General features: G+C 35.9%; 1 protein-coding gene across 3 annotated transcripts in view; it reads right to left on the bottom strand.

The window, feature by feature from the left end:
* Nucleotides 1-15,619, bottom strand: part of MUSK (muscle associated receptor tyrosine kinase) — a 126,005-nt gene extending 110,386 nt beyond the window's left edge. For all 3 annotated transcript variants that reach the window (XM_035254464.3, XM_035254472.3, XM_035254473.3), the window contains exons 1-2: nt 15,390-15,619; nt 610-736 (exon numbers count right to left, since the gene is read on the bottom strand). In XM_035254464.3, coding sequence (XP_035110355.2) covers nt 610-736; nt 15,390-15,468 — 206 coding nt within the window. In that variant the 5' untranslated portion in view covers nt 15,469-15,619. The remainder of the gene's footprint in view (nt 1-609; nt 737-15,389) is intronic.
* Between the last annotated feature and the right edge of the window lie 11,038 nt (nt 15,620-26,657).

The raw sequence follows: 26,657 nt of genomic DNA, 5'->3' as shown, positions 1-26,657 counted from the left end.
ATATTTGTTTGCAGATTTTATGCTCTTATATTTGGAAAAACCTAAAGACTACACAGAAAACTGTTAGAACTGATATATTCTGTGACATTGCAGGATACAAAATCAACATACAAAAATCAGTAACATTTATAAATGCCAACAATGAACAATATGAAAAAGAAAGTTAAAAAGTGATCCTATTTACAATAGCCACATATAAAACTAAATAGTTAGGAATTAAATAAGTCAAATGTCTCTATAATGAAAACTATAAAACACTGATGAAAGAGATTGATGAGAATACAAAAAAAAAAGTAATCATATTAATAGATTGGAAATTAGTATTGTTAAAATGTCCATACTACCCAAAGCAATCTACATATTCAGTGCAATTCCTATCAAAATACCAATGACATTCATCACAGAAATAGAAAAAAAAATCCTAAAATTTATGTGGAACCACAAAAGGCCCAGAATAGCCAAACCATGATGTACTTATTTCACAATGCATGCCTGTATCAAAACATCTCATGTACTTCATAAATACACACACACACACACACACACACACACACACACACTATATCCACAAAAGTTAAGAAAATAGTTTTTAAGAGGTGGAATACTTACTTAATGAGAATTTTATTTCTAGTCCAGGAAATCTCAGGTTGGGGGTAGGATTCCACTGCACACATGAAAGTAGCCACTTCTTCAACTAAGGCATCCACTGTTTCAAGAGGAGTGGTGATGACAGGAGCTGAAAGAGAAGAATAAATCAAAGAGAACGTTCTAGAATTTTGTTTACTAACCCTTCCTTAAGCCATCAGAAGCCATTACATACCGAAATAAGAATTGTATTTCCCCAGAGTAGAAATTTGCCAAAAGAAAGGAAAAGTTTATGTAAAGAAAGTTGATCCTACTTCCAAACTAGGCATTTGAGAATCAAAAGAGAATCTAAGCCTCAGGAAAGTAGGGCTTAGAATTTATGATATATATGAGGAAAGGCTGATCCAAGTTTTGTGGGGCCCAAGTTTATGTAATTTGAGTATACTTTTTAAAGAAAAAAATACAAAGTTATGAAAACAAAATTTCTGTGGCCACCCCAATGTCATCAGCATAAAGGAAAGTGAGACTGCAGGGAAGTCAGGGTGGAAAAGGACAATAATTTTTAAAAAAAGTTGTTTAAGAACAATTTTACCCTAATTTTATGAAAATAGGCACTCATATAAACACAGTGCTAAAGCCCACTGAAGGTCTTATATAGCGCTTCTGGAATGAGAGAGTCTGAAGCTTATGCTTTATCAGATTTATAGAGAATTCACTTTGGCATACAAATAGAAAAGAAAAAGACACCACCTTGTGAATTGTACACTTTAATGGGTAAAGAGCATGGTAGGTGAACTCAGTAAAGCTGTTTTGTTCTATTTTACTTTATTTTTTAAGACAGTTGGAGGAAAGGTTGTAGACATGGTCTCTTCCTTTTCTCACTCTTCTGTGCAATGTAAAACCTTGAGCTTTAGGTAAGGGATCATGTTTTAGACATCTTTTAATTCCCGGGGTGAGCAGTGAGTGAGATGCATTGAAACAGTAAATTATATGGTCACTACAGTTAAAGGACAAGGTATATATCAAAACCAAATAAGTAGTATGACTGATGTTTAGAGGTGAAATAGTGACAGACTTATAAAGCATCTAGAACAGACTGGCACATTGTTTGGCATATTTATTTATCAATAAAACATTTATGGTTTTATTTCACATTGAAATAAGAATAGAAAAAATAATATGCAGACACATTGAATTAAAACTATAAAGATCAAAGATAAAATAACATTGAAATAAAACTATAAAATATCCACTTTCTGAATAAACCTTATTATTATTATTATTGGTAAAGTCAAAGGCAAGCTGATCTCCTGAGAGTGAGAAAAAATGGTGGGTGGGAGTGTTTACTTGGCCCATATCTCCCATGATAATGTTATTTTGTTTTTTAGAATAGTGTTTACTTGGCCCATATCTCCCATGATAATGTTATTTTGTTTTTTAGAATTCAGTTTGAACATCTGTCTCCTTCCACTTTCCTTGATGTGCTAGGCAGACCCAAATGCCCTTTTCGTTAACCTTAGGTTATCCTGCAAATGTCAATCTTATAATGTCACTTGTCACACAGTTACTATTAAAATGATCTGTCTTTGTCCCACATACCTTTACATAACTAAGTAAAAATAACTGTTGGCTTAGAATTCTACAGCCAGCTTAGGTAATAATTTTAAAGTCAGAACTCTTACGAACAACTGTTGAAAGTGTTTACCACTCATAGACTTTCCCTGAAATAGTTACTAGATTCAATAAGGGATAATTTATACCAGAAAGAAAGGGGTGAGTTATAAAAAAAAACAGCATAAATGGTGGTGAAATATATTTGCAATTTTAACACACTATGGAATATTTAAAAAACAAATCACTAATTTTTGTGTTTAAAGTGGAATTAAATTCTAGACAAGCAGTTACAAGATCAAAGTTCAGGGGAAAAGTTTAAAATGTTAAGTAGTTAAAAAAAAAATGCTAACCTCTTTGCCATAAACAACAACAGGACAGAAATATTGAATAAGTAACTTCAAACAGAAAGAAAATCTGTGGTTAAATGCTATGTTAAAACTTTATTAATGGTTACCACTAAAAAAAAGGAAAGAAAATGCAAAACTTCCAAAACAACAGAAAAAGAGGGACTAGAAAAGCTTTATCAGTCAAAAACAAAAACAATAAGCAAAAGACTAAGCCAAGGAAAAGCATGGTTAAGAGGAGGCATAAAATATGGAAGAAACAACTCCAAATATGCCAAAAATCACAGTAAGTGCCGGTGTTATAAACTGACCTATGAAACGACAGATGCTGTCAAACACAAAAGACCTAAACAAAATAAAACAGAAATGTTAACAATAAAGGGAAGGGAAAATAAGTACAAAGCAAACACTTTCCCAAAAAAAAGGAAAAGAAAGTGACATAGCAATATTGATATAAGAAAAACGTAATATAAGGGCACATGCATTTATAAAGAAAAATAGAAACATTAGTTAATGATAAAAAGAACAAGCCATAAAAAAGTACGACAATCAGCCGGGCGCGGTGGCTCAAGCCTGTAATCCCAGCACTTTGGGAGGCCGAGGCGGGTGGATCACGAGATCAACAGATCGAGACCATCTTGGTCAACATGGTGAAACCCCGTCTCTACTAAAATTACAAAAAAAATTAGCTGGGCACGGTGGTGCGTGCCTGTAATCCCAACTGCTCGGGAGGCTGAGGCAGGAGAATTGCCTGAACCCAGGAGGCAGAGGTTGCGGTGAGCCGAGATCGCGCCATTGCACTCCAGCCTGGATAACAAGAGCGAAACTCCGTCTCAAAAAAAAAAAAAAATATGAACTCAAACTCAAAAGTAAAATTATCACAAGAGTAAATGTGGAAATGTTTTAGTACAGTTAAACCTTTAAGAGATCTCCTTCAGACACTAAATAAATCAAACAGAAATACAGTAAAGATATAGAAGATATAAATATCAAAATTAACACTCAATATAATGTATATTTTTAAAACACTTAAAAAAATTAGAGAATATATTTTTTAAATGATGCATAGATGAAACATTCAAACATACAGAAAATATACCAAGCTATATAGGAAATTTTAACCACGCTCAAATAATGGATTTTATATAGACTATATTTCCTAAACATAATAAAATCTGTAAGAAATGGACAATAAAAAGACAGTAAAACAAACAAAAAATCCCCATCCTGTTTATAGATCAAATGACAAAAACATAATTACATATGTAGTAAAACAGAAAAACAGAATTAGTAAAATTAATTAAACAGATATGCACATCAACTATAAGCCCTGATAGGTGATACACATTTTCAAATGCTCATGAAAACTACAGACTAAATAAAATTCAAAAACATAGAGTATATGTCACATTCTTGGGTCACAATTCAACAGAGCTAAACAGTAATGAATATTTAAAAACCCAAATCCAAAGAATTAAGAATTTTAAAGACAAAATTGCTCTAAATCATTCAAACATCAAAAAGCAAATTAAACTGGAATTAAAAGCAAGAAAAGCTACATATCAACATGTAGTAAAGGTTGTGGTGAAATAATTAACAATATTCACAGAAGAAAAAAATATCAAAGAACACTTCTGAAAAAAATATAATGTCCCAAAGTTTTTCAGGTAAGTTTTTAAAAACTTTTAAGTCTCAAGTTACAAAAAAGCTACAAGGAGCCAGATGCAATGGCTCATGCTTGTAATCTCAACACTTTTGGGAAGCTGAGGCAGGAGAATCCATTGAGCCCAGGAGGATCCATTGAGCCCAGATGTTTGAGACAAGCCTGGGCAACATGGCAAGACCACATCTCTACAAAAAATACAAAAAAAAAAAAAAAAAAGCTGGGTACAGGTGGTGTACATATGTAGTCCCAGCTACTTGGGAGCCTGAGGTAGGAGGATCACTTGAGACCAGAGGTCAAGGCTGCAGTGAGCTATGATTGCACCACTGAACTCCAGCCTGGGAAGGAAAGACCCCATCTCAAAAAGAAACAAACAAAAGCTATAGGGAATATAAAATATAGAAAGCTTTTCAAGTCAATCTTTGGAATAAAACAATGCTGATGTAAGTCAAGCAGGATGTAAAGCCCTAGAGTGAAAATTTAAAAACCACATTAAATTCAATCACGTATTTCAAAATTACGACTATACATTTAGACAGAAGAAAACCCTCACAAAAATGTAAGGATATTTTAATAGAACACTCCTATAAATAGGATTTACTACAGTCATAGTTTAAAAGATACCTATTGCCGTCAAAAAGGCAGTGGCAGAATTAACTATCCATTCCCTACTTAAAAACCATTACTAAAATAGGAATATAATAGCATTTCTTTAACATGATAAAAAATATTTCTCAACCACTGAGATTGATAAAACTAGGAATATAAAAAAACTACACAATACATTCACACACATTCACAGGATTATTCAAATTTGGCTTGACGCAGTGAAGGGAAAATCGTGTTCCATACAGAGGAAATGGTGCATGTGAAAGCCTGAAGACAGTGAGAGGTTGGTGCCCTAAGCCAGTTCCAAGAAGACACAGACATTTATAAAAGATGGGAAGGAGAATGAAGAGTTTAGAAAAGAGACTGAGAGGAAGAAACCAGAGTTGTAAGCAAAGCCAGTGGAGGCTGTTGGCAGAGCCCAAGAGTAGCACACATTTCACAAAAGAGGGAGAATCAAATGCTGCCAAGAGGTTTTTCTTTTCTTTTAATTATACTTTAAGTTCTGGGGTACATGTACAGAATGTGCAGGTTTGTTACATAGGTATACATGTGTCATGGTGATTTGCTGCATCCATCCCCCCATCATCTACATTAGGTATTTCCTCTAATGTTATCCCTCCCCAATCCCCCCTACCCTCTGCTATCCCTGCCCTACCCCCTCAGCCCCTGACAGGCCCCCATGTGTGATGTTCCCCTCCCTGTGTCCATGTGTTCTCATTGTTCAACACCCACTTATGAGTGAGAACATGTATGTGGTGGTTGGTTTTCTGTTCTTGTGTCAGTTTGCTGAGAATGGTGGTTTCCAGCTTCATTCATGTCCCTGTCCCTGCAAAAGACATGAATGAATCCTTTTTTATGGCTGCATAGTATTCCATAGTGTATATGTGCCACATTTTCTTTATCCAGTCTATTATTAATGGGCATTTAGGTTGGTTATAAGTCTTTGCTATTGTGAACAGTGCCACAATGAACATACATGTGCATGTAGGATGACTTACAATCCTTTGGGTATATAGCCAGTAATGGGATTGCTGGGTCAAATGGGATTTCTATTTCTAGATCCTTGAGAAATTACCACACTGTCTTCCACAATGGTTGAACTAATTTACACTCCCACCAACAGTGTAAAAGTGTTCCTATTTCTCCACATCCTCTCCAGCACCTGTCGTCTCCAGATTTTTTAATGATCACCATTCTAACTGGCGTGATGATATCTCAATGTGGTTTTGATTTGCATTTCTCTAATGACCAGTGATGGCAAGCTGTCTTTCATGTTTATTGGCTGCATAAATGTCTTTTTTGGAGAAATGTCTATTCATATCCTTCACCCACTTTTTGATAGGGTTGTTGGTTTTTTTCTTGTAAATTTGTGTAAGTTCTTTGTAGATTCTGTATATTAGCCTTTTGTCAGATGGGTAGATTGCAAATATTTTTTTCCCCATTCTGTTGGTTGCTGTTTCACTCTAATGATAGTTTCTTTTGCTGTACAAAAGCTCTTTAGTTTAATAAGATCCCATTTGTATATTTTGACTTTTGTTGCCATTGCTTTTGGTGTTTTAGTCATGAAGTCCTTGCCCATGCTTATGTCCTGAATGGTATTGCCTACGTTTTCTTCTAGGGATTTTATGGTACTAGGTCCTATGTTTAAATCTTTAATCCATCTGGAGTTAATTTTTGTATAAGCTGTAAGGAAGGGGTCCAGTTTCAGCTTTCTGCGTATGGCTAGCCAGTTTTCCCAACACCATTTATTAAATAGGGAATTCTTTCCCCATTTCTTGTTTTTGTCAGGTTCATCAAAGATCAGATGATTGTAGATGTGTGGTGTTACTTCTGAGTGGCGTCTATATGTCTGTGTTGGTACCAGTACCATGCTGTTTTGATTGCTGTAGCCTTGTAGTTATAGTTTGAAGCCAGGTAGCATGATGCCTCCACCTTTTTTTTTTTTCCCTTAGAATTTTCTTGGCTATATGGGCTCTTTTTTGCTTTCATATGAAGTTTAAGGTGATTTTTTTCAAATCTGTGAAGAAAATCAATGGTAACTTGCTAGGGATAGCATTGAATCTATGAATTACTTTGGGCAGTATGGCCATTTTCACATTATTGATTCTTCCTAACCATGAGCATGGAATATTTTTCCATCTGTTTGTTTCCTCTCTTATTTCTCTAAGTAGTGGTTTGTATTTCTCCTTGAAGAGGTCCTTCACATCCCTTGTAAGTTGTATTCCTAGGTATTTAATTCTCTTTGAAGGAATTGTGAATGGGAGTTCATTCTTGATTTGGCTCTCTGTCTGTTATTGGTGTATAGGAATGCTTGTGATTTCTGCACATTGATTTTGTATCCTGAGACTTTGCTGAAGTTGTTTATCAGCTTAAGGACATTTTGGACTGAGTTGACGGGGTCTTCTAAATATACAATCATGTTGTCTGCAAATAGATACAATTTGACTTGCTCTTTTTCTAATTGAATACCCTTTATTTCTTTTTCTTGCCTGATTACCCTGCCCAGAACTTCCAATGCTATGTTGAATAGGAGTGGTGAGAGAGGGCATCTTTGTCTTGTGCCAGTTTTCAAGGGCAATGCTTCCAGTTTTTGTCCATTCCGTATATTGGCTGTGGGTTTGTCATAAATAGTTCTTATTATTTTGAAATACATTCCATCGATACCTAGTTTATTGAGTTTTTAGCATAAAGGGCTGCTGAATTTTGTCAAAGGCCTTCTCTGCATCTATTGAGACAATCACGTAGTTTTTGTCTTTGGTTCTGTTTATGTGATGGATTACATTAATAGATTTGTGTGTGTTGAACCAACCTTGTATCCCAGGGATGAAGGCAACTTGATTGTGATGGATGAGCTTTTTAATGTGCCTTTGGATTTAGTTGGCCAGTATTTATTGAGGATTTTCACATCGGTGTTCATCATGGATATTGGCCTGAAATTTTCTTTTTTAATTGTGTCTCTGCCAGGTTTTGGTATCAGGATGATGTTGGTCTCATAAAATGAGTTGGGGAGGATTCCCTCTCTTTGTATTGTTTAGAATAGTTTCAGAAGGAATGGTACCAGCTCCTCTTTGTACATCTGGTAGAATTTGGCTGTGAACCCCCCTTGTCCTGGACTTTTTTTGGTTGGTAGGCTATTAATTGCTGCCTCAACTTCTGATCTTGTTATTGGTCTATTCAGGGATTCAACTTCTTCCTGGTTTATTCTTGGGAGGATGCAAGTGTCCAGGAATTTATCCATTTCTTTTAGATTTACTGGTTTATTTGCATAGAGGTGTTTGTAGTAATCTCTGATGGTAGTTCGTATTTCTGTGAGATCGGTGGTGATATTCCCTTTATCATTTTATATTCCATCTGATTCTTCTCTCTTTTCTTCTTTATTAGTCTGGCTAGCAGTCCATCTATTTGTTAATCTTTTCAAAAAACCACCTCCTGGATTCATTGATTTTTTTGAAGGCTTTTTTTGTGTCTCTATCTCCTTCAGTTCTGCTCTGATCTTAGTTATTTCTTATCTTCCACTAGATTTTGAATTTGTTTGATTTTGCTCCTCTAGTTCTTTTAATGGTGATGTTTTACATATATACACATATGTATGAGAGAAAGAGACTGAAAGAATGAATAGCAAAATGCTAAGAACATTTATCCCAAGCTATGAGCATTATGTGTAATTTTATATTTTTGCTCTTCTGTATCTTGCAGGATTTTTTCATTGTACTTTGGGCTCTGGGGTACATGTGCACATCCTGCATCCTGCAGGACTGTTGCATAGGTACATATATGCCATGGTAGTTTGCTGTCTCCATCACCCCACCCATCGTCTACATCAGGCATTTCTCCCGGTGTTATCCCTCCCCAGCCTCCAGGATTTTTTTAAAAAAATGAATACATATTACCTTTGTAGTAGAAAAAAACGTTTTAGCAAATAGAATGTCAAAGAACTGTTAATTTTCTAAATGCCATGGAAGCAAACTTGTAATCCATAAAGTTTGAGAAAGCCAATCTCATTAAATAGTTATTTTCTAAACAACAGATGAATTAAATTAGCAATTAATAGTATCAATATCTAGATATTGAGTGATAAAAAACAACATTTTATGAAGCTTGTGGGGTGTGGTCAACAATGGGCCTGAAGGTTAACTGACGATGTTGAATGCTTTTACTGTTTAAAAAGAAAGACTAGGCCGGGCGCGGTGGCTCATGCCTGTCATCCCAGCACTTTGGGAGGCTGAGGCAGGCGGATCACGAGGTCAAGAGATCGAGACCATCGTGGCCATGGTGAAACCCCGTCTCTACTAAAAATACAAAAATTAGCCAGGCGTGGTGGCACACGCCTGTGGTCCCAGCTACTCGGGAGGCTGAGGCGGAAGAATCGCTTGAACCCAGGCGGAGGTTGCAGTGAGCCAAGATTGCGCCCTGCACTCCAGTCTGGTGACAGAGTAAGACTCCATCACAAAAAAAAAAAAAAAAGAAAGAAAGACTATGGAGCAACTAGACAGTAAGGGGCAATGTAGCCCAGGACTTGAATTCACAACCCAGCTCCATTGCTTACCCGCTCTGCAAGTCACTTAACCTCAGTGTCTCAATTGTAGATGGAGATAATAATAAAGCCTCCACATAAGCTTGTCAGGAGTAAATAAATAGAAAGCATTTAAAATTGTCCTTGGTCCACATGGAGCACTGTGCAAACATTACTTGATTCTGCAGTTTAGAAAAAAGAAACCCAGGCTGTTCAGTTGTTTTCTTTGTCTCTATTACATTCAAATTTATTATACCATTAATATTTTATCTCAGGCTGGGTATGATTGGTGGCTTATGCCTATAATCCCATCATTTTTGAGGCCAAGGTGGGAGGATCTCTTGAGCCTAGGAGTTTGAGACCAGGCTGGGAAACATAGGGAAACCATGCCTCTACAAAAAAATTAAAAATTCACTGGCATGGTGGCACACACCCTGTAATCCCACTACTTGGGAAGTAGCTGAGGTAAGAGGATCAACTGAGCCCAGGAGTTCAAGGCTTCAGTGAACTGTAATTGCACCTTGGTACTCCAGCCTGTGTGACACAGCAAGACCTTGTCTCCAAAATAATAATAATCATCGTCATCACCAATCGTCATCATCTCCAGAAATCTATCCTATGAAAATAATCTTGCATATAGAAAGGCATATAACTTTTACTGCAGAAAATAAATCAATTGTACTAAATTCTATAATTGTGGTAAAGTGGGAGAAGATTGAGGCACACAGTTTTGTCTTCTACAGGTTTGCAAGAGCCACTTGGTAATTTTTCAAGAATTTTGAGAGGTGATTGTTATATATAACCATTATTAACAACTAAGTTGTATACATTTATAATTAAATATATTAAAAACAAAGTATTAATACTTGACATTCCTAATCATTTAACTACATTTCACCATTGTATAAGTTCTTGAGGTCATCTCTAATATAGCTGGTAGAATAACATATAAAGGATGCTACTACACATGCTATTCCCAACTCAGTGCTCCGTATTTGATAGCAGCTTGAGTCTGGCCATGTACACAATGGAGTCTTTTACTATGGAGTATTTATACTGCAGAAATCAACAAGAGCAACACCTCTGGGCTTCTTTTGTTTCTCAGAGAGGTGAATATTAAACATATACTAGCACATTGTTATCTAAACAGAATATTAGACACTGACCATGATGTTTTGAGGATTATTAATAATATAGAATATGTTTATACCTTAGTGCTAAGTAAATACAGCAGGCAGCAGAATTGTATAAACAATATTATTAGCACTTTAAAAATACATAGAAAAAATGAAAGAAAATATATCAACATGTTAATAGTCCTTTTTCTGTCTTAAACTTTATGTATTTTGTATTTTCAAAATCAATCTTAAATAGCATATGCTATTTTTATAAGATAGAAACGTTATTTACTAGTTTTTTTTCACTTAATACACAGATGCAGAAGGGGCAGAGGTAACAGACTTACTGGTAATGTTATCTTTCCAGTGAGGGGACAAGTCGGAGATGTCACATGAACTGTTGAGATCAGTTAAGATCAAAGAAGTAAGTCTTAGAATGTCTTGGAAAACAGACATAGAGAAATATACAAGGTGTTAACTAAGAACTTTATTAAGTTAACACCTTCCCATAAGATTCAGTGACATAACAGTATTATGTGAAATTTGACTGTTTTTACCAATATTAGCAACTAAAATTGATTAAGAATTTGGTATGTGCCATGTATTATACTTTTCATTCATTATCTCATTTATTTATCACAACAAACATAAAGGTAGATAATATTCCCACCTGCAGACCAGAAATGGAGATAAAAAATGGTTAAATAATTTGTCTACATATCACAAAAATAGGACGTGATGGAACTAAACTTCAGGGTTAAAGTTGGTTTATAGTTCCTTTCTCTAAGATATACTGCATCTTCAAGATCATACTGATTATGCACAGATGGATGAAGAGAAGATGTATATCCACATCAGTTTCTCTACCCAGAATGTAAAGTCCACATTGCTCATATTTCCAGTTATCCAAATCTGCTTTCCAGTTTTTACTGACACGATCACATGGGTCAGTTGTACTTGATGATATTTATTGACTCAGCACACTGTCTCTTGTTTACTTTCATTCTACTATCAGCTTTCATCTCAGCCAGAGCCTGTTTGAACTAGGGCACGATTTCTTTTCTCAATCCAAGGACTACATGAATAACAAATACATGAAAATGAACACAATCCTTTTCTGAACCCAAAGAACAACTTGATTTGAGTATTAACTGTTTGATGAGATGGACATGACATTACCTTTCCTTATGGGCTCTCGCATATGGCCCATTTACCAACTTTTGATTATTTTTTGATTGATGTGACCAAATGATTGGGTACACAAAGAAAGAAGGTGTATTTTCTCCTTTCTATTTTAGTAAAATTAGGGCTCAGACTTGGAAAATATTCATGTTTCTCTAACATTATGAATGCAATAATTTTTTAATATAATAAAACACTTTGGGGTTGGTTTAAACTTTTAAACCTTTTCCAAGCCTTAACTATCCTTGTTTCACTTTCTTCATGATCCAAATGGTACCCCTTAGTATGCTGCCATATAACCTCAACTCCTTTACTCTCTAGTTCTTTAGCTGCACTGACCCTGGAAAGTGCCAATCCTGAATTAATCCAGCCATCTGTCCTCGCTACCCTATGTTCACATAGCATTGCTGGATAAAGTGCAGCAAATGTTCAGGTCAGGAGTACTGTAAAGAAAGCTGCAGTTCCTGGCCCCAGCTGGGTCCTCAGCATGGCCCATGTGATCCTCTCATCTTCCTGAATACAGCCACTCCTTGCAGGCCCCCTTTCCACCCCTCATTTGTTGCTCTCCTCCAATGACATCAGGTTTTATTTCACTGAGAAGCTGCCTACTCCATGTACCTTTGGAAATAAGGTGACATTTCTGCTCCTTCCTTCTTTTCTTTAAGGTCAATAATATTAAAGCAACTCTGTTTACTAAAACATGCAATGAGTAACTCTTTGAATGCATGGCAATATAAAATATTCATCCAGGACTGTGTGTCCTGGATTTTAATGACAGCTGTGTCAATACTGACTTAGCCATATGTCAAATCTGTGAATCCTATCCTCATATATGTACAATTTAAAATAGGAGGTTATTCAAATCTATTTAAAGATAGCATCACTTACAGTCAAACACTTCAAGGTATTGTAGTAAGTGGAGTATTTTGAAAGTGAGACTTTTGACAGTTCTTTGTGCATGTTAGGCAGATGCAGAGCTGCTTACATGAACTCTTATACTCCTGCAGAATCTCATATGGTACTATATGCTTAATACTCCCTGATAAAGCATTAAATGTTACTAATGTATATGGTTAAGCCAATTATCCAGTGAAACATTGGCTACTTTCAGAAATGACAGTTTGTAAAATTCTACTTTGGGTTATGGCATTGAATTCATTATTAAAAATATCACTAGTTGGATGATTCAGAAAGACAATGATTCTCTCCCTTATCTTTGAGGATTAGGAGTCTCAAACTAAAATAAAAACTATGAACAATTAATTCTACAAAGTTGGGTATTTATAAAAAAAATGGTGTGCAGAAAGTCAGAAAAGAATCCCCTGAATACTTTTGCATGATTCTAAATATGTCAACTTGTTAGGTAATACATATTGTGCAGTTTCCTTTATTCATTCATAATAAAGGAATTAGGATGGAGTATATCAGCTAAAAAACTCTTGTTATTATGTCTGCCAAGAACAGGGAAAACAGTAGTTTTCTAGAAATAGTAGAAATAGTTTTGGTGGGCCATTTTTATTAGTTTAAGTAGGATTAAAATAATGACTGGGCACGCCTGTAATTCCAGCACTTTGGGAGACTGAGGCAGGCAGATCACGAGGTTAGGAGATCAAGACCATCCTGGCCAACATAGTGAAACTCTGTCTCTACTAAAAATACAAAAAGTTAGCTGGGAGTGGTGGCACATGCACATAGTCCCAGCTATTCAGGAGGCTGAGGCAGGATAATCATTTGAACCTGTGAGGCAGAGGTTGTGCCACTGCACTCCAGCATGGCAAAAGAAAGAGACTCCATCTCTAAAAATAATAATAATAATATTTTATTGTGGTTCTTTTCAACCAATATATTCATCACCCTTCAACATTTAAAATTTTAAGGACTGTGCGTTGATGATAGTATTTATTCTCAGAATTGGTGTACGTAATAAATATTTGCTCTCCTAGACATGGTGCTTTGGATAAGGGTGATGTTAAACTCATACAAATTTAGATTTTATGGTACAATAGACTAAGAAAAAAATGTTTTAATTTTTTATTTTAAAACCTAATTATAGTAGTAAATAAATCATAAGAAACAAAATTGGATGAATGATTCGATTAGTTTATTTCAAAGTCAGGGTGTTTGGCTCTGTTATCTCTATGCCACTATATTTCAATGTTTTCAAAATAGAGATAGTGTGCATTTGAATTAAGGGCTTTATTTATAAAGTTTGGAAATGAAAATCAATTGTATCTAAAATATAAATTAAGACTTATTCAGATAGAGAGGTTTTTGGGGGTTTCAGGTGTGTAGGCAATAAATTCTTATTTGGATCATCAAAATCAATTGTCCTGTTCCTTTGAAGACTATATTTTAGTATTTAATCCTAACATTATTATGTAAATGCATGGTTTAGAAATGTACAAATAAGACTTAGGTTCAAACATCCAGGTGCTGCCTTACTGGACATCCGTTGTTTGATCAGGAAATATTAAATTAATCTGAAGCCAATGTTATGTTTTCCTAACTATTATTAGCTGTTTTAAAAGATCTAGATTCTCTTTTATCTGAAGATGCCTTATTCATTGGAAATTAAATGTTTAAATACATTTGAAGATACCATTACGCTCAAGTAAAATGGAAAAAGAGAAGCAACAAAACAAAACAAACAAAATCTGTGAAATCAGATTGTCTGTGAAGCAACTCGTATCTTATTTGCATGTTAACCTTGACCTTATGGCTCCAGAATTTTTAGTGAACCACAAAATCTAAAGATAGGTTTTGCATCTACATACAGTTATCACCTTCATTTAGCTACACAATACATACTGTTTCAGTGCTTTAATATAAAGGGAAAATGATTAATTTTGAACATGTCCTAAAGCAAAAAATTCTTTTTACTCTATTGTATAATATTTAATTCAAAAACTCTTATATTGGTACCACTCCATCTGCTTTCTCATGTCTTTTTTAAAAAAAGATTTCAATGATGCCCTTAGTCACTTTGCAAATCATGTATTTTCCAGTCTTCCTGATTTAAAATACATTAGTCCCAGTGTTATGATACACTGGCCAGAAACTATATCACTGGACATTCTTGCTACTGCAACAGGTGTTTGTCAGTTTCTTAAGTTGCTTTCCTTTCCCCTGAGGTGGTGTTATTTCCGGTACATTCCAAAGGCTCTGAAAAAAACTTCTGCAGTCTCCTCCCAAGCCAAATCATGACTCCAGGCTCAAAGTTATTTAGAATCCATTGTCTTCCAGGTTTATTACACAGACAAATTGTGTACGTCTTTCTGTATTTCCAACTTTTAGCAACTAAAATGTTTACTAAGAGTTTGGTAAAAGTAAAACTGAAAATAAAAGTGATTTTTATCCAGAAGCAAATGCTCTGGATGTCTGGGAACAGGGTTGATTCTATTCCTGGCAAACCTGATGCGAAAAGGTTTTCCTCATCCAACTAGACCACCCTGAAATCTGACATACGCATAAACAAAATAGACCTTGATAACTTGCAGTGTATATGCTTATGTTTTGCCCTAGAAGTCAGGCCTCTGCACACAATTTGTGGCTGAGCTTTTTATTGCAGATCTTAGGAGCAAAATATTGGTACCAACTGCTTATGTATATAGTTTCTTTCCTTGTCATACATCTCTCCCTTACTTCATCAGGTAAAACCCAAGCCCACCATAGTATCAATCAGTCATGGTCATATCTCTCTTACACACACACACTTTAGAACTATGACAAGGCAACAAGAAGACACGAATGCTCAAACCAACCTTTTGGAAGTTTCTCGGTTCTGCTGAAGGCGACCAGAGTAAGAATATGTACCAGTGGAATGTTGACGAGCTCTCTCATGATTAATCCAGGCTCACGCAGGACAAAGTTCCTTCTGGACAACACAAGGAAAATGCCTCCACGGTTTACATTTTAAAGCATAGTTTGTTGCAAAAGGGTCGTCTGCTAATGACTGTTTGTGTCAGCAGCTCCACAGGCTCTAAGTATAATCAGGAATTCTCAGACTTGGCTGCAATGATGGACACAACCAGCTGGTGAGTATCCACGTAGGCCAGTAACGCAAGTGTAGGGCTGGAGGAACAAGGGCAAGAAAATCCCTTTAGAATCCCTTTTAAGACAGTGGCAGAAGACAATAATACCACATGCCTTTTGCAACCATCACTGTATTTTCAGAGGTATAGGTGTCCTGACCTTCGGATTCAGCACCCCATCTCTCCTGGACTCAAACCAGAAATCTGAGCCTATTTAATCTCCATTCTTCCCCTCTCTCATCCCACTCCCACTCCCACATTCAGCCCATTCCAATTCCTACAGATTTTTCTAATGAAATAGTCCTTGTACTACCTTCTCTCTGTCTTGGGTCTTACCATTCTTTATCTTTTTCAGATAGTCCCTCCAGCTCAAAATCCTTTAGTGCCTTCTCATCACATAAAAATATATTTAAACCTGCCTGATCTGCCTAATATAACAGGCTTTACTGGAATCTGCATGCTTTGTTGTATGTTAGTATTATCTTTTACAATCCTTTTTTTAGAGTCAGGGTCTTGCTCTGTTGTCCGGACTGGAGTGCAGTGGTGTAATCATAGCTCACTCTAACCTCAACCTCCTGGACTCAAGCGATCCTTTCAGAATAGCTAGGACTACAGACACCTGCCACTGCAGCCGGCTAATTTATTTTTATTTTTTGTAGAGTTGGCAGTCAGGCTATGTGACCCGGGCTGGTCTCAAACTCCTGGCCACAAGTGATGATCCCTCCTCACCCTCTCAAAGTACTGGGACTACAAGCATGAACTATTGTGTCCAGCCTCATACGGCTTCTTATATTCAACAACCTGCTGATGGTTCCCTGTATCCAGATTTCCTGCCTCCATGAATTGTTCATACTGTTCCCTTCTCTTGGGCTACTACTCCCCTCCTTTCAACCCAGTTCAAATCTCTCTCGACTTGATTATCATCTCCTCCTGAGAGAAAAATCCCCTATCTTTCCAAAACTGTGTTATGTTTGTCTTCTCTGGGTTTCCATAACATACTGTGCACATCTCTACCATTGCACTAACCATTTTATTTTTTTCCCCCTCATGTTGGTGTCTCCTTCATTCTCTGGCTTCATGAGTTCGTTTACAGAAGTTTAGTGTCAGGTAGTGTGGTGCCTCCAGCTTTGTTCTTTTTGCTTAGGATTGTCTTGGCTCTTCGGGCTCCTTTTTGGTTCCATATGAAATTTAAAGTAAGTTTTTCTAATTCTGTGAAGAAAGTCAATGGTAGCTTGATGGTAATAGCATTGAATCTATAAATTACTTTGGGCAGTATGGCCATTTTCATGATATTGATTCTTCCTATCCATGAGCATGGAATGCTTTTACATTTTTTGTGGCCTCTCTTATTTCCTTAAGCAGTGGTTTGTAGTTCTTCTTGAAGAGGTCCTTCACATCCCTTGTTTGTTGTATTCCTAGGTATTTTATTCTCTTTGTAGCAATTGTGAATGGGAATTTGCTCATGATTTGGGTGTTGGTGTATAGGAGTGCTGTGATTTTTGCGCATTGATTTTGTATCCTGAGACTTTGCTGAAGTTATTTATCAGCTTAAGGACTTTTTAGACTGAGACAATGGGGTTTTCTAAATATACAATCATGTCATCTGCAAACAGAGACAATCTGACTTTCTCTCTTCCTATTTGAATACCCTTTATTTCTTTCTCTTATCTGATTTCCCTGGCCAGAACTTCCAATACTGTGTTGGATAGGAGTGGTAAAAGAGGGCATCCTTGTCTTGTCCCTGTTTTCAAAGGGAATGCTACCAGCTTTTGCCCATTCAGTATGATATTGGCTGTGGGTTTCTAATAAATAGCTCTTATTATTTTGAGAGCCATTTTGCCAGTAGCTAATTTATTGAGAATTTTTAGTGTGAAGGGGTGTTGAATTTTATTGAAGGTCTTTTCTGCATCTTTTGAGACAATCATGTGTATTTTGTGATTGGTTCTGTTTATGTGATGGATTAAATTTATTGATTTGCATATGTTGAACTAGCCTTGTATCCCAGGGATGAAGCCAACTTGATCTTGGTAGATAAAATTATTTGATGTGCTGCTGGATTCAGTTTGCCAGTATTTTATTGAGGATTTTCACATCAGTGTTCATCATGGATATTGACCTGAAATTTTCTTTCTTTTTTTTTTTGGTTGTGTCTCTGCTAGGTTTTGGTATCAGGATGATGCTGGCCTCACAAAATGAGTTATGAAGGAGTCCCTCTTGTTCTATTGTTTTGAATAGTATCAGAAGGAATGGTACCAGCTCCTCTTTGTGCCTCTAGAATTCAGCTGTGAATCCGTCTGGTCCTGGGCTTTTTTTGGTTGGTAGGCTATTAATTACTGCCTCAATTTCAGAACTTCTTATTGGTCTATTCAGGGATTCAACTTCTTCCTGGTTTACTGAATCAGCATGGTACTGGTACCAAAACAGAGATATAGACCAATGGAACAGAACAGTGGCCTCAGAAATAACGCCATCTCATCGATACAACTGTCTCATCTTTGACAAACCAGACAAAAACAAGCAATGAGGAAAGGATTCCCTATTTAATACATGTTGGGAAAACTGGCTAGCCATATGCAGAAAACTGAAACTGGACCCCTTTCTTAGAACTTATACAAAAATTAACTCAAGATGGATTAAAGACTTAAATGCCAAACCTTAAATTATAAAAACCCTAGAAGAAAACTTAGTACCATTCAGGACACAGGCATGGGCAAAGACTTCATGAATAAATCACTGAAAGCAATGGCAACAAAAGTCAAAATTGACAAATGGGATCTAATTAAACTAAAGAGCTTCTGCTCAGCAAAAGAAAGTACCAGAGTGAAGAGGCAACCTGCAGAATTGGAGAAAATTTTTGCAATCTATCCATCTTACAAAGGGCTAATATTCTGAATCTGTAAGAAACTTAGACAAATTTACAGCAAAGAAACCAACCCCATCAAAAAGTAGGTGAAGGATATGAACAGACACTTCTCAAAATAAGACATGTATGTGGCCAAAAAACATATAAAATAAAGCTCATTGGCCAGGTGTGGTGGCTCACGCCTGTAATCCCAGCACTTTGGGAGGCTGAGGCAGTGGATCATAGGTCAGGAGTTTGAGACCAGCCTGTCCAAATGCTGAAACCCCATCTCTACTAAAAACACAAAAATTAGCTGTGTCTAGTCTGAGCTACTCAGGAGGCCAAGGCAGGAGAATCGCTTGAACCCAGGGCACAGAGGTTAGAGTGAGCCAAGATTATGCCACTACCCTCCAGCCTGGGTGACAGAGCAAGATTCCCTCTCAAAGAAAAAGAGAAAAATCTCATCATCACTAGTCATTAGAGAAATACAAATCAAAACCACAATGAGATACCATCTCATGACAGTTAGAATAGCAATCATTTAAAAAGTCAGAAAACAACAGTTGCTGGAGAGGATGTGGAGAAACAGGAACACTTTTCACTGTTGATAGAAGTATAAATTAGTTAAACCATTGTGGAAGACATTGTGATTTCTCAAGGATCTAGGACCAGAAATACCATTTGATCTGCAATCTCATTACTGGGTGTATACCCAAATGATTATAAAATCATTCTATAAAGACACATGCACATGTATGTTTATTGCAGCTCTATTGGAACCAACCCAAATGCCCATCAATGATAGTCTGGATAAAGAAAACATGGCACATATACACCATGGAATACTATGCAGCCATAAAACGATGACTTCATGTTCTTTGCAGGGACAAGGATGAAGCTGAAAACCATCATTCTTGGCAAACTAATACAGGAACAGAAAACCAAATACCACATGTTCTCACTCGTAAGTGGGAGTTGAACATGGACACAGGGAGGGAAACATCACACACTGGGGCCTGTCAGGGGGTGGGGGGCTAGGGAAGAGATAACATTAGATGATGGGCTGATAGATACAGCAAACAACCATGGAACGTGTATAGCTATGTGACAAACCTGAATGTTCTGCACAAGCATTCCAGAACTTAAAGTATAATAATAATAGAAATATGAAAAAAGTTGAGAAATAAGGATATGAATTTTATCATTAATTTTGATAGCAAAAATTGGAAATGAAAATAACAATGAGGATAGATTAAGTACATTATATTACATCTACATATTGGAACATTAAAAATATTTAAAGTGATAATGCAGAAAAATGGGTAATGCCAAGGAAAGATGTTCAAAATAAGGGGTTAAATGAAAAAAGTAATTATTAATATTTCTAGATAAGGATGCAGAAAATTTTGGGGTGTAGTTTTTTTGTGGAATTATACTAAAACCAACATAAGGAAAGCAGAAAAGGATATATAGTGAAAAATTAATCTCTTGTTTGCTCTAGACACACAGCACCCTATGCCTGCGGCAGCAATTACTCACTTATTTTATTTTTTAATCTTCCAGAAGTAACTTATTCTTAGGCAAACATAAGTATGAATAAAGAACTCATTTTTATTCAAATGACCACACTACTGCACAGTCTAAATTTCCTACTGAGAGGTAATCATGGTTTCTAATTTGCTATGCATTCTTCTAGATCCTTTCGTATACATTTACACACATATATATGTGTATACAGAAATATATAGTTTTGTTTTGTAGCAAGGCTTTTATGAATGGTATCTTCCTCTATGTAAGTATCTGTTTGCATTCTTAAAAAAGCAGATGACAAGATAGAATTAGACATGCCAAAGATTTTCAGGGGAAAGTCTTGTGAAGAATAAAGGGGAGAGAGGACATATGCAGGAGGTGACAACATTCAGACTGCATCACAGTTCTGATACCTGTAAAAGGAGAGATGAATCAGGACAGGGTGGGAGGAGACTGACTGCAGTGCAGCTCTGAGAAAGTCTCATCAATGGCCATGGGGAGTCACCAAACAAAGATTGCCTATTAGGGGAATCCTGCACTGGGTAGAAATGGTGGGGTTCTGCAATCTCTTGCTATGCTCAATCATCGGCTAGGAGAAGCCCACGGAGAGTGTAGTTTTGGTGTGCACACTATCAGCTGGTGACCAATCACACTCCTTGGCAACAGATTCTCATGAAGTCACACCTGAAGGCACACCTCCATGGCCGCCGAATGTACGACATCATGAATTGTATTTCCTCACTGAACAATATCTCTTAGAGACTTTGCCATATTATATACCCTCCCTCACTATTTCCATTAGTTACACAGCCTTCTGTGTCATGGATGCACAATGATTTATTTGACTAGTCTACTTCTCTATTGATGGGCATTTGGGATGTTTTCGATTGCATACAAATTGCTTTCACTTTCCTACTATTACAAAGAGTGCTGCAATGCAAAACCCTATAAATGCTTCTTTTTGTTCTTCTGTAAAAATTTCTTTCAGGAAACCACTGGCAATTGAAACTAGATTGGATTAAAGGGTTGGCAAATTTTACATTGTAAAGGGTATTACTAAATTTTTCAGTTACACCATTCTCAACAGTAATGAAGGAGAAACCCATTTCTCATACTCTCATTAACATTTATCTTTCAATTTTTGTATTTAAATAGAAATAGCATTTCATTGCTGTAATTTACACTTATTTCACTGAAAACTATTCTATATGTATTTATTGTTACTCATTTTCCTCTCCTCTCGTTTTGGTCTATTCTTCTTAGGCCATATTTTTTTTGTCTTGTTGATTTATAGGAGTTTTTAATACTCTGGATGTAAATAATTTGCTGTGTGTCTCTTACATATTTTGCAAGTGTTTTCCAGGGAGATCACTCCTACTACCTAGCCATAGTGATTGGTTCAGAGATGGGACTTATGGCTTAAGCTGTACTGGAGGCTTCCCTGGTTTTTTACTGGAGCTAATACAAAATAAGCTTCTCCTTCTTCTGAGATCTCCACTTGTGAGAACTTGATAACCCAGGGCTGTTGGACACCTTTATGCTCCACTAACAAAAGATAATGTGTTAGCCATTTTATCTTGCTTTGCCCAAAGCTAGACTTATCCATTGGGTTTCCCTGTTATTTATAAATTTAATAAATTCTTTTTTTTTTTTGGCTTGGCTAATATCAGTTAACTTCTTAAACTGCAATAAAAAATAATCCTAATACTTATTTATTTATTTATTTATTTTTATTTTTTGAGATGAGTTTTTGCTTTGTCTTCCAGGCTGAAGTGCAGTGGCACAATCATGGATCACGACAGCCTCAACCTCTTGGGTTCAGGCCATCCTCCTGCTTCAGCCTCCAGAGTACCTCAGACTACAGGTATGTGCTCATATACCTGGCTACTTTTAAAATCTTTTGTAGATACACGGTCTTATTATATTGTTTAGGCTTGTCTCAATTCCTGACCTCTAGTGATCCTTCTGCCTCAGTCTTCCAAAGTGCTGGAAGCACGGGCATGAGCCATCATGCCAAGTTATAGTATAGTTTTGATAGAAGAGATGTAGATGTCATCAGATTTCTGCTCTAACTATATCCTCCTGTGAATGCCCAAAGTAATTTATAGATTCAGTGCTATTCCCATCAAAGTACCATTGACATTCTTCACAGAACTAAAAAAAAACTACTTTAAAATTCATATGGAACAAAAGAAGTGCCCGCATAGCCAAGACAATCCTAAGCAGAAAGAACAAAGCTGGAGGCATCTTGTTGCCTGACTTTGAACTGTACCACAAGGCTATAGTAACCAAACCAGCATGGCACTGGTACCAAAACAGACATATACACCAATGGAACAGAATAGAGACCTCAGAAATAAGACCACATGTCTACGACCATCTGACCTTCGACACACCTGACAAAAACAAGCAGAGGGATCTTGAGCAAAAACAACACAGCTGGATGTATCACAGTATCTAACTTCCAAATACAGAGATGTACTGCATAACAATGTTTCAGTTTACAATGGACTACATATACGACAGTGGTTCCATGAGATTGTAATGAAGCTGAAAAATTTCCTATCACATAGTGACATTGCAGGTGTCCTAATGTCATAGTACAACACATTACTCACATGATTACAGTGATGCTGGTGTAAAACCTACTGCACTGCTAGTCATATAAAAATATAGCACATGCAATTATCTATAGTAATAATTGATAATGATAATAAATGATCACATTGCTGGTTCATGTATTTATTGTACCATGTTTTATTATTATTTTGGTGTGTATACCCTGTACTTATTTAAAAACATAAAAAATAAAAATAAATAAATACAAAAATTAACTGTCAAACAGCCTCAGGCAGGTATTCTAGAAGAATACATTGTTACCATAGGAGATCACAGCTCTATGCGTGTTATTGCCCCTGAGGACCTTCCGGTAGGACGAGATGTTGAAGGACGGTGAGTTTTTATCCTGACCCTGTGTAGGCCAAGGCTATTGTGTGTGTTTGTCTTAGTGTTTAACAAAAAAGCTTAAAAAGTAAAAAAATAAAAAATATAAAGATAGAAAAGAGCTTAAGGATATAGAGAAAAAACATTTTGTATAGCTGAACAATATATTTGTGTTTCCAACAAAATACTATTACAGAAGAGTCAAAAAGCTTACAAATTTAAAAAGTTTATAAATTAAAATAGATGTTATGCTAAAGTTAATTTATTATTGAAGAAAGAAAAATATTTAAAAAATAAATTTAGTGTAGCCGAAGCATACAGTGTGTATAGAGTCTACAGTAGTGTAGACTAATGTCCTGGGCCTTCTTCACATTCACACACCACTCACTCAGTGACTCCTCAGAGCAACCTCCAGTCCTGAAACCCTCATCTGTGGTAAGTGCCCAATACAGGCATACCATTTGTATCTTTTATACTGTATTTTATACTGTATTTGCAGGGATGAGGATGAAGCTGGAAACCATGATTTTTTTATGTTTAGATACACAAATACCACTGTATTACAACTGCCTGCCATATTCAGTGTAGTAACATGTTGACAGCTTTATAGCCTAGGAGCAATAGGATATCCATACAGCCTAGGTGTGCAGTGGGCTATGCCATCAAGGCTTCTGTAAGTACACTCTATGATGATCACACCATAACAAAATGAACTACTGATGCATTTCTCAAAACCTATCCCTGATGTTAAGTGATAAATAACTGTATAATATGAAGCTATGGTAATCAAAACAGCATGGTACTGGCATAAAAACAGAAAAATAGACTAATGGAACAGAATAGAGAACCTAGAAATAAATTTATGCCTTTATGATCAATTGATTTTTTAATAAAGATGCCAAGAATATACAAAAATAGTCTCTTCAACAAATTGTGTTGGGACAACTGGATAGCCACAGCTGGAGGCATCATGCTACCTGACTTTTGGGAGTGTACAGTAGGTTGATGTTCAACCATGAGGTAGCATATGGTCATAAAATAGATGGAGCAAAAACAAGGGCGCAGGATTTTACCTTGATAACACCAACCTACAGAGACTGTATTGAAGAAGAAGAAGAAGAGCAAGTTAGTAAAACAAAAGAGAGTAAGGAAACTATTGCCAGAGAAGTTGGAGGGATCCAGGTGTGTACATTCTTGTAAGAAGGAGAAGGAAGTTCCTAAAGAGAAAGAGATCAAATTGGTTAAATGCTGCTGAGAGGGTGAGGAGGGTCTAGACAGGAGAAGTATCCATCTGATTTGGCCAGATAGTGACCTTGACAGGAGTAATTCATACTTGCAGACTTAAGGATTAACATGAGCACACACACACAAAAAGGTTGTAGACAACATTTCACATGACAAGTCCTTAGGAGAGTTCTGCATCTATTAAATTCAGTTCAATTTAATTTCACTTACGCAACCCCAATTTCAGAAAATGAAAGCATTATCTATTCAAACTACCAACACTATATTTAAAGTAGCTTTGCAAATTGCTTCCCAAAATTATTACTCCCTTTCTTGCCAGGTTATTGAAAGATAAGAAAATGAATACAATCAACTCTCCCTACTCCTTACCTAGCAACAATTGCTAGTTGCACATGCAGTATGAAAATGGTTCTGTGTCTGATTGAATACAATAATGGAATCTTCTAGCATCATTTATAAATAGGGCAGCACAGTTGTAATGAAGATACTGGCTAAATAAGGGCTCAAAAATGTGTAATACTAATGTTGTGGCTACCTGGAAAAGAATTTTCCCGTTTCGAGAAACGTGCCACCTCAGGAAAGAGAATCCTTCAGTTTAGTCCCTCAGAAGCTCAGCAGTACCAAATTATGCTAGGAACACTATGCCGCACAACTGAATCAGTGTGACATGTCAATTTATTCATAGGCTATTTTTAAAACAATCACTTAGAGCTGATGCAAGATTAATAAATAGGGTCTATGCATAACTCTGATGCTCTCAGGAGATTGAATTTAATAAAAATATGCACCCACAGATAAAACTTATTTTTGTAATGTCCTGGTCGTCACCAGGATTAGGAAAGCAAACCAGCTATGTTTCTGGCCCTTTCTCAAAGCCTGAGTATGTGGCTTACGGATCAGACTAGAGAGGTTTCTTTGGGTTAGCCCAGGGCGGGGGCTGGTTTGAACTGTGTTGACTAGAGAAAGTCCTGGTGATTTTGAGCTGTGATTTACACAGGCCTTTATGTGTTATTACAATATGTACCCAAGAAGAAATGTTCTGTGGTCTTCTGTCTTCATCAGTGAAGTAACTTTGAGATGTTTCTTTGGCAATAGCCTAATGAAACAGTTGTTGGGTGTAGCTTTCCAGATTAGGAAATATTTGGGGACTGCAATAAACTGATATGATTTTTGGGCACTATTTGTTCTCTCACATTTTCTTTTTAAAAATATTTTTCTGATTACAGTTGTTTATTGTAAATAAAAGGACCATAAAATGTTGAGAACAACCAAAACAAAAGCAATGATCATGTCTCAGTAGTTCCAAACCTTAGGAAACAAATATTATTACCATGTTTGTACGTTTATTTCTCATCTTCTTTCAATTACATATATACGTAGAAAATGTGTACATATATACATAGAAAATGTGTTACACATTTTTTATTCATTTTACTATGATTAGTTATTATAAATTTTCTTCCAGTATATAGGTATACTCTAATCTGTGTAATTATTCACCTATTTCAGTTATTTCCAATTTCTAATCATTAGGAATAAAATGTCAATATCTTATCTGTTCTTTTCATATTCAATCCTCAAATTATGGCATTCAGGTAAAAATAGAAATGGAGTTACTGAATCAAAGTCTGTGAATGTGTATGAAGTTCTTGATCTGTGTTTCCAAATTTCCTTTCATATATTCAACAAGGTACATTCTATTATGACATTATTGTTTTTGAACTATGATAAATTGACAGGTAAATTGTCTTGAGTTATTATGTGTTAATGTCAAATTTAACCTTTTGTAGTATGCATATTCACCATGAATACTTCTTCTTTTTTAAATTGTGTCATTTTTCACCTAGAATATATTTTTTTCTTAGTTTATAGGTCACCATTTATTAAGAACATTTAGTATTATGTACACTGTCAACCTTTTCCTCATTTGTTCCATTTGCTTTTTATGACTGAAAGAAAGATGATTTTAACTTTTTTGAAACATAATTTACCAGAGATTTTCTTTAAGCTCTCTCATAATTTAAGCAGAGAACATATAGCCTCTGCATATATGTTCATAAAAGGTCTTGAGGTCTCAAGAAAAGATAATCACCTGTGTCTTCTTCTAGACCGTCTAAAAGTTTGTTATATTTACATTAATTGTTTCAATCAATACAGAATTATTTTTAGCATATGGTGAAAATTAGAAACATGACATCATTTTAAAAAGTATCAATTGTTCCAATACCATCTATTGAGTAATATTTTATAATATTCATCCCATTGATGGGATATTTGATCCCAAGTTTTTAGTATATTCTATTTTTCAAGAAAATAAGATGGGGTAAGGAAAGGCAAACAGGAATTACCTTGAGTGACAACTAAGATGATTGCACAGAGCACTGTGTTAAAACACATTCTGGAACAACTTTAGGTTTAAAATGGAGTGCTGTGATTAA

This window comes from Callithrix jacchus, chromosome 1, assembly GCF_049354715.1.
Source record: "Callithrix jacchus isolate 240 chromosome 1, calJac240_pri, whole genome shotgun sequence".
NCBI classification, from domain to species: Eukaryota; Metazoa; Chordata; class Mammalia; order Primates; family Cebidae; genus Callithrix; species Callithrix jacchus.
This window is presented reverse-complemented; position numbering and strand designations above follow the sequence as displayed.